General features: G+C 45.1%; 1 protein-coding gene across 1 annotated transcript in view; it reads right to left on the bottom strand.

The window, feature by feature from the left end:
• Nucleotides 1–8,666, bottom strand: part of MTAP (methylthioadenosine phosphorylase) — a 60,581-nt gene extending 51,915 nt beyond the window's left edge. Inside the window, exon 1 of the mRNA XM_006864457.1 lies at nt 8,629–8,666. Coding sequence (XP_006864519.1) covers nt 8,629–8,661 — 33 coding nt within the window. The 5' untranslated portion in view covers nt 8,662–8,666. The remainder of the gene's footprint in view (nt 1–8,628) is intronic.
• Nucleotides 8,667–9,237: the final 571 nt, after the last annotated feature.

The following is a 9,237-nucleotide window of genomic DNA, read 5'->3' on the forward strand; positions in this document are numbered from 1 at the left end:
CAGGATCGAACATTGTTTCGTTCTGCTGTGCATGGAGTCGCTATGAGTCGGTTCCGACTCGATGGCACCTGACAACAACAACAACAACGCTACCAGAGCTCCTTATCCTTCAAATTAGGGAGAATGAATTTCAGCTCCAACTCCTGGCACCACTGAATGGGGAAGCTATGATGCTGTTTTTAGTGGACTGCCTTACGCTACGCTGAGAAAGTTCCATGCTACTGTACTTAAATCCAGAGTCTTTCAAGTCCCTGGTACTAATCTTACAGCCCACGACCCTGGGACTCAGAGAATTAAGTTGCTGAACGGTTGGTAACATTTTTTTGCATCATCTAACCTTAAGGAGTCCTGGTGTGGTGCTGTAGGATAATCACAAGGTCAGTGGCTCAAACTTACCAACTGCTCCTCAGAAACCCTGTACAAGATTTCTCTGTTTAAACTCCCCAGCTGCTCCTAGGAAACCCTATCCAGGGTTGCTATCACTCAGAACTGACTGGACGATACTTAGCAGCACCAGCAAGCAATGGGGCTGTGGCACAAGGCTAGTCTCTCAGCTCCACAACTCTTTCCTCCATTCCCCCAGCATCTCCGACTGAACTGGTATTTTGTGAGTGGTCAGATGAAATGGTGCCAGTGAATGTGGCCACATACGCCACTTGTAAGTCAATGTGCCTCCTACACACAAACTGGGAAGAAGCGTGCCCAGGGGTAAGACTGGAGACCTGTGTGGCGTGCCAGCCCTTAAGTGGTTATTGAGAGCTGTAGAGTTGGTTCTTACTCATAGCAACTCTGTATAGGGTGTAAATTGTTGTGGGCATAAAAGACCTAATTTTTCTCCTGCTGAGCAGCTGGTTGGTTCAGACCACTGTCCTTGGGGCTGGCAGTCCAGTGCTTATTCTATTGGTCCACCTCACTCCCCTCAAAGATACTGTTACTTAGTGCCATTGTTGTTGTTGTTAAATGCCGTCAAGTCGGTTCCGACCCATAGCGACCCTCTAGAGGGTTTCCAAGGAGCGACTGGTGAGCTTGAACCACCAACCTTTAAGTTCAAACTGACTTTGCAGTCTAGTGCATTAACCCACAACGCCGTACCAGGACTTCTAACCCATAACGACCCTGTATAAGTTTCCAAGGAGCAGCTGGTGAGTTTGAATTATCAACAGTGCAGTTAGCAGTCCAGTGTTTACCTCTACAGCACCACACCAGGACTCCTTAAGGTTTAGAGGATGCAAAAAAATCCCCCAAATGTTACCAACCATTCCTCCTACAGCACTGTGTTTCTCATCCAGGTTCGAGAATTCATTGTAGTGACCACACAGAACTCAGGCACCACACTCCCAGCTCTGGGTTTATTAGGGATGTTAACAGGCTGTAAGGCAGGCTCAGGATTGTTCAGGGCACAGTTCTCTGGTCTGGACAGCCTCGCCTCAGCCCCGTCTCCTTCTGCTCTTTGTTACAAAGAGCAATGTTACAAAGTTCCTTTATGGCTGCTGATAAATGCCAACATGGCATCTCATCCTGAAGGTATTCGGCTCTAGCTCAGTGGGACAGCAAACCTAGCTCCCCAATTCAATGTCTGGACGCAACTCTACAAGCAAGCCTCCTGCCGATGCCACTCAGCTTTACTTGCTCCATGGGCTGAGATGCCCGCCACTTTGTCTTGTGCTCTGGTCTTGGTTCTGCTGCTGTTGCTCTTCGGCTACTCCTTTAGGGTCACAGTTTTCTGTCCCAGGATATTCAACGCACAGGGGCCTCAGGGTCCAAAAGCCTTCCACTCCTGGTTCTTCTTTACCTGATCGTGAGAGCCCCCATTTGTGCTTCTGAGATGGCTCAGTTTATATATATTAAGAGCTCTGTGTTTTTATAATCACAATGAACTGCTAACCACTTACAACTGAAACTTATAATCCTATCAGCATCTTCTCCCACTTTTTCTTACCAAGACCCAGCAGGGCAAAAATGTTCTTTGGTGGTAGATACAAAGATTATGGCTAGAAGAAACAATAAATAATTCACTATACCACAGATGACTTTTTTGGTTTACCTTAAAAAAATTTTTTTTTCTTCTTAAAATAAACAAAATAGGTAAAATAGATGTTGTTGTTGTTGTTAAGTGCTACCGAGTAGATTCTGACCCATAGTGACCCTGTACGGGGTTTTCAAGGAGCAGTTGGTGTGCTTGAACCACCGACCTTGCAGTTCAAACAACTTTGCAGTCTGACGCATTAGCCCACAGGGCCATTTCAACAATGTGCAATTTAGTGGTACTAACTACGTTCACCATGGTCTACAATCACCATGATCTGCTTTCAGAATTGTTCATTATTCTTAACAGAAGCTCAGTAGCCCTTAATGATAACTCCCCATGTGCTGCTCCCTGCTGGTCCTGGTAACCACCAATAAACGTTGTTGTTAGGTGCTGCTGAGATGGTGCTGACTCCGGATGACACTGTATACCACAGAATGCTGCACTGCTAGTCCGGTGCCATCCTCAACAATCACTGCTACTTGAGCTTACTGTGGCAGCCACCAAGCATGCCAATCCATCTGACTGAGGGCCTTGCTCTTTTCTGTGGACTCTCTACCAGCATGGTGTACTTTCCTAAGGACTGGCCCTTCCAAACAACATGTCCACAATATGTGACAAAAAGTCTTGCCACCCTCCCTACAATGCTAGTAAGGAGAATTCTGCTGTACTCCTTCCATCAGATTTGTTCATTCTTCTGGAAGTCCATGGCACACTCACTACTCTTTGTCAATACCCTAATTCAAAGGTATCAACTCTTGCTTAGTCTTTCTTATTCATTGTGTAGCTTTGGTATGCAAATGAGGCATGGTGTGGATAATTCCATGCTTGGGTCAGACACATGTTAGACCGCAAAGTGTTCAGAGGTCCTGTGGAGCAGATCTGCCCCGTGTTAGATTTCCAGACTGCTGCATTGTTGAACCAAAAAAACGAAATCCTTGACAACTTCAACATCAAACTCTGGTCTCTATGTATTTGCCTACTTTATCATATACTATTTGTCCTTTTGTATCTGACTTTTTTCACTCAGCACAATCTGTTTACAGTTCATCATTCTCATAGCATATAGCCGGACTTTTCTTTTGATGACTGAGTAAGATTCCACTACTCACCACTCATCTCTCAGTGTGTCATACTGTGGTACCTGTGTGTTGCTGTAATGATGAAAGCTATGCCACTGGAATTTTAACTACCAACAGGGTCACCCAGACTTAGCTTCCAAACTAAGACAGAAAAGGAAGAAGGAAAGATGGACTATATTGAATGTTTACTTACTGAACACCTTATCAATAGCAGCGGAACAGTGGTAGATATGGTTGGCTATTTGCTGTGGAGTCAGTTTCGACTCACAGCGGAACTGAGGCTGTAAATCTTTATGGGAGCAGAAAGCCTCATCTTTCTCCCGTGGAACCGCTGTTAGTTTCGAACTGCTGACTGTGAGATTAGCAGCCTGACTTATAACCACTATGCTACCAGAGTGACAGACATAGGGCCAGAAAATGAAAACCTTATGAATAGCAGCAAAATACTGTCAGATATCTTGCTGAAAGATGAGCCCCCGTCAGGTTGAAAGGCACTTGAATAATGACAGGGGAAGAGCTGCCTCCTCAAAGTAGAATGAACCCTAATGACATGACTAGTTTTGGGACTTCATTTGCTGATAGTGCACAACTCAAAATGAGGAAAGACTGGTGTAAACATCCATTAATAATAAGAACATGGAATGTACCAAGTATGAATCTAGGAAAATTGGAAGTTGTCACAAATGAAATGGAATGCAAAAAGATCAATATCCTAGGCATTAGTGAGCTGAAATGGATGGTATTGGCCACACTGAATCAGATAATCACAGGGTTACGGTGCTGGGAGTGACAATTTAAAGAGGATTATCATTTGCATTCATCATCTAAAAGAACATTCCAGAATTTATCTTGTAGTACAACACAGGATGCATGTGACAGGATACTATGCATATGTCACAAGGAAGCCCAGTTAACACTACTATTATTCAAAATTACACACCAACCACTAAAGCCAGTGATGAGCAATTAAGAATTCTATCAACTTTTTCAGTGTGAAATCCATCAAGTATTAAAATGTGGACCTGGAGAAAACCCAAAGGGAAGGATATGCTCAGCATTATTCAAGCAGAAAGAGCTGAAGAACAAATTCAAGCTTCCACTTGAAATGCTGAAGGATTCTATTGGCAAAATATTGAATGATGCAGAAAGCATCAAAGGAAGATGGAAGGAATACATAGAATCACTGAACCAAAAAGAAATGATCGATGTTCAACCATTTCCAGAGGTAGCATATGATCAAGAACCAATGGTACTGAAGGAGGCAGGCCAAGCTGCACTGAAGGCATTGGTGAAAAACAAGGCTCCAGGAATTGATGGAATACAAACTGAAATCTTTCAACAAATTGAGGTAGCAGTGGAAGTGCTCAATCATCTGAGTCAAGAACTTTGGATGATTGTTAGAGATATGTGTCCATTCAAAAGAGAGGAGACCCAACGGAAAGTGAAAATCATTGCAACAATATCATTAGTATCCAATGCAAGAATAGTTTGCTGAAGATAATTTAAAATGGTTGCAACAGTACATCAACAGGAAACTGCCAGAAATTCAAGCTGGATTCAAAAGAGGATGTGGAACTAGGGATATCATGCTGATCTTGACTAAATGCAGAAAATATCAGACAGCTGTTTATCTGTGCTTTACAGACTATGCAAAGGTTCTCGACTGTGTGGACTATGACAAGTTATGGAAAACACTGCAAAGAATGGATATTCCAGAACATTTAACTGTTCTCATGAGGAACCTGTACTTAGAGCAAGAGGCAGTCATTAAAACAGAACAAGGGAATATTGAATGGTTTAAAATTAAGAAAGGTGTGTGTCAGGGTTGTATTCTTTCATCATACTTATTCAATCTGTATGCTGAACAAATGATCTGAGAAGCTGGATTACATGACGAAGAACATGGCAATGAGGATTGGAGGAAGACTAATTAATAACTTGCGATATGCAGCTGCTACAACCTTGCTTGCTGAAAGTGAAAAAAATGTGAAAGACTAAGTGATGAAGATTGAAGACTACAGCCTTCAGTATGGATTGTACCTCAATTTAAGTAAACAAGGATCCTGAATACTGTACCAACAAATAGCATTATGATAAATGAAGAAAAGATTGAAGCTGTCAGAGACTTCATTTTGCTCCACAATCAAGATTCACGGAAGTTAAGAAATCAAATAACATATTGGATTAGGCAAATCTGCTAGAGAAAACCTCTTTAAAATGTTCAAAGGCAAAAATACCAGTTGGAGGTCTAAGGTGTACCTGATTGAAAGCATGGTATTTTCAACTACCTCATGTGCATGTGTGAAAGTTGGACAATGAATAAGGAAGAATGATGCACTTGAATTATGGTGCTGGAGAAGAAATGATGCATTTGAATTATGGTGTTGGAGAATAATATTAAAAGAACCATGGACTACCAGAAGAAAAGAAATTTGTTTTGGAAGAAATACAGCCAGAATGCTCTTTAGAAGCTAGGATGGCCAAACTTCATCTCTCATAGTTCAGACATATTATCAGGAGTGACCAGTCCCTGGAGAAGGGCAGCATTTTACCAATAAAGTGGAAGGTCAGTGAAAAAGAGGAAAACCCCAAATGAGATGGATTGGCCCAGTGGCAGCAGCAATGGGCTCAAATGTAACAAGTGTGAGGATGGCGCAGGACCAGACAGTGTTTCATTCTGTTGTGCACAGGGTTGCTGAGTCGGAATCGACTCGATGGTACTTAACAACAACAATAAAATTCACTGTACATGAGTATACCACATTTTATTCATCTACTCATCTGTTGATGGACATTTGGTTGTTTCTCCCTTTTGGCAATAGTGCTGCAATGAGCATTCGTTTACCAGTATCTGTTAGTGTCCCTTCTTTGAAGTCTTTTGGGTCCATGCTTTGGAAATGGACTTTGCTGGGTTGGGTTTACTCATTACTTACAATATACAACAAGGAGTAATCACATGCCAGATTTCAGAAATCCTTACCACATCTAACTGGTGTAATGCCAGGTTCTAGGGCCAATTCTGTCACTAAACAAGGAAGTTGGCCTTAATGGGCCTTAGTCTCATGTCTGCACACAGGGGGCTGTTGTTGATAGTAGGTGCTGTTGAACCGGTTTCAACTCATAGCAACTCTGGATAGGGTTTCTGCTGATGGGTTTGAACTTCCCACCAGTAGTCCAATACAGATCTATCCGATAGCACCAGGGGGCGAGGGTGGCTATATGGTTCTCAAGGAACACTCAGCTACACTATCCTATGATTTGGGGCTAGAACATGGTTTTTGTTAGTTTCTTTTTGCCCTGAGCACCAGCGTCTCTGTTGTCTATTAAGGAGGTTGTCTCCAGAGCCTGAGAGGAATGGTGGTGGCATTCTGGCTTCTAAATAGACAAGGTGTCATGCCTCAAATCTGCAGGCAGGCCCAGCACTCTTTGTGCTTCTGAGTTTTCTATTCAGCAGCTTGCCAAGACCCAAAATACCCATCATCCAATATTTACATCAGTGATCTAATCAGCGCCCATTCTGTACTCAAATATACTGCATTAATTTCTCAGGGAAAGCAGTGTGACAGGGAGAAATCTGAGCCAGATTTAAGGGACACCAGCTTCCATAGCACTGCACTGTTTTTAACAGCACTTTAAGTAAATTATTTGGCCAATGAAGCCATAATTTGTTTAACTCTTTGAGAAAAGATTACATCACTAATCATAGTAATGTTTACAGCAGATCACTAGGCCTTTCCTTCGTTGAGCCGCTGGTAGGTTTGAACTGCTAGTCTTTGGTAACAGTTGAGTCCTTCAACATTGTACCACCACCATAGATAGCTCTTCCCTGATCACTGCTGTTAAGTGCAGCTGAGTCAGTTCTGACTCATAGTGACCCTGTAGAGGATTTCCAATGAGAGGCTGGTGGGTTTGAACAACTGATCTTGTGATTAGTAGTCCAGTCCTATGACTCCTTCCCTGATAATAAGGCATTGGTGTTGGGTATATGCCACGGAGTTGCTTCCAACTCATAGCGACCCTGTATGCAGTTTCTGAGGCTGTAAATCTTTAAAGGAGCAGAAAGATTAGAACTACTGATCTTGTGGATACCAGCCAAGCTTGTAGTCCCTGTGCTATCAGCGCTCCTCGATAATAAGCACTAGCTTCAATCATGTGCTAGACAGACCCGCCAGTTGCCATGTCAGTTTCCACTCATAGTGACCTCCAGTGCGTCAATGTAGGATTAGGTTCCATAGCATTTTCAACGGCTGATTTTTTGTAAGTTATCTCCAGGCTTTTCCTCCCAGGACTCTCTGGAGCACTAGAACCTCTAATCTTTCAATCCGAATCGACCCAGGGGCTCTGCTACACAAATAGAACTCTAACCTTCCTAACAAACCCTGCAGTCCTTTCCCCTAACACCTAAAGAACTCACTCACTTTGCCCATGAGCTTCAGGAAAACCCTTTCTGTCTAACCCCCAAGCCAGGTACAGGTTCTATAAATATTTGAAAGCAAGATTCTTTTCCAAAACAGCAAAAGCAGTTTCACAGCTAAGTCTGATTGCAACACACCCAGTCCCTCATTCAAGGTGCTAATCACCCTGTCTGATTGCACAGACCACCTTCTGCCTTCGGCCTTCACTCCAGAGACCTGAACACCGTGCGACGGCCAAGGACCTTCTAAGCCTAGCCGCAAAGATTTTTTAAAAGCCAAACAAGTTCACTGCGTTCGTAGCCAACAAAAAACTACCGAAGAGGTCTTAAGTTTTATCATCAATTTCCCCTTCTACAATGTAATTCTACACACACACACACACACACACACACACACACACACACACACACACACACACACTCTGCAGACATCAACCAGCAAAGTGTTTATCGCCCCAAGGAGGCTCGCAGCAACCTTCACTCCTCTGACCAAAAAGCTCCCGCCGCACAAAGAGCCCTGGTGCAGAAACCCCCGCGGACTAAAGACTAGCGGAAACCGAGTTCGAACTTTTAGGGTGGCAAACAAAGCCTCAACACATGGTAGGCGAGACAGGACTACTTCTAGCATTTTAAAAACAAACCCAAAAGAAGTCTCAGAAGCTCCACGGCATTGCTTGGCTAGAGAAAACTTTAGCAGAGAAGGCCTAACATTTGGAGGAGAAAGGCCGGAAGCATGCAGAAGAGCAAGTACGCAGTTCTCCCACGTGGGCCGCGGGAGTAAGGGAGCGGAAACGCGAGTTGAACTAGACACACGTAGTTAGTCGCCCCAGTTGCGGATACGCAGCCCCTTGGGCCACCCGTTAGCTCCAGCCCAGCACATCCCCGGGGAGAGGAGTGGTGCTAAGGGACTGGACTTACGCCAAGCAGATGTGGGAGTAAATGGGCCGAAGGTGGGGGGTTAGTCCGCAAACACACTCCGCCTTTCCCCGGGTGCAGTGCCCTAGACCATCGGAGCCGCAGCTGGGGCTCACGGCCACACACCGGCGCGGTCCCCCGGAACCGGACTGCACAGGGCGGACTGCAGTCGCAGGGACGGCTAACCTTACCTTCACGGCCGTAGTAGCAGCGCCCGAAGCCATGTCTGTGGGAGGAAGGGCACGTCCCAGGCCGGCGCCGGGGAGTAGGCTGCTGTCGGGGCGCCTAAAAGCCCTAGCGGGTTCAAACGTGGGCGCGGTAGTGAGAGGTGAGGAGTCCGGAGGGCGGCCCCGACTCCGCCTCTTCCTCCCCGGGAGGGGGCGCGATTGGCTAGCAAGCGGGCTCTTCTGCCACCACCCCCTACTCCAGGAGTGAGTCCGCGGCCCGCCCTTGTATGCAGACCTTTCCGGTTCTGGATTTTTGGTTTTATTTTCCAGTCCGGGTTCCAACTAGTGGGTTCACTGTAGTGACCATAGAGACCTTGTAAAGCGCATTTCCTGGTGCTGTGTTCTTTACTGAGCTCAGCTCACGTTCACAAAACCCCCAAAAGGAAAACCCAGCACTCTCTGCTCTGCCCAGCGCTCGCTGTAAAGTGAGGCCCGCCTGCATTCCTGAGGTTCTCGCGGGAGGAAGAATCATTTCAAGCTGAGAGACATTCCAGCTGCTAACTGCTGGCAGAGGCGGGGGCCCCCGTGGCCTCCACCGTTACTCTAGCAGAAATTGGTTCATTCCCCTTGATT

The sequence above is a fragment of the Chrysochloris asiatica genome, unplaced genomic scaffold (assembly GCF_000296735.1).
Source record: "Chrysochloris asiatica unplaced genomic scaffold, ChrAsi1.0 scaffold00065, whole genome shotgun sequence".
NCBI classification, from domain to species: Eukaryota; Metazoa; Chordata; class Mammalia; order Afrosoricida; family Chrysochloridae; genus Chrysochloris; species Chrysochloris asiatica.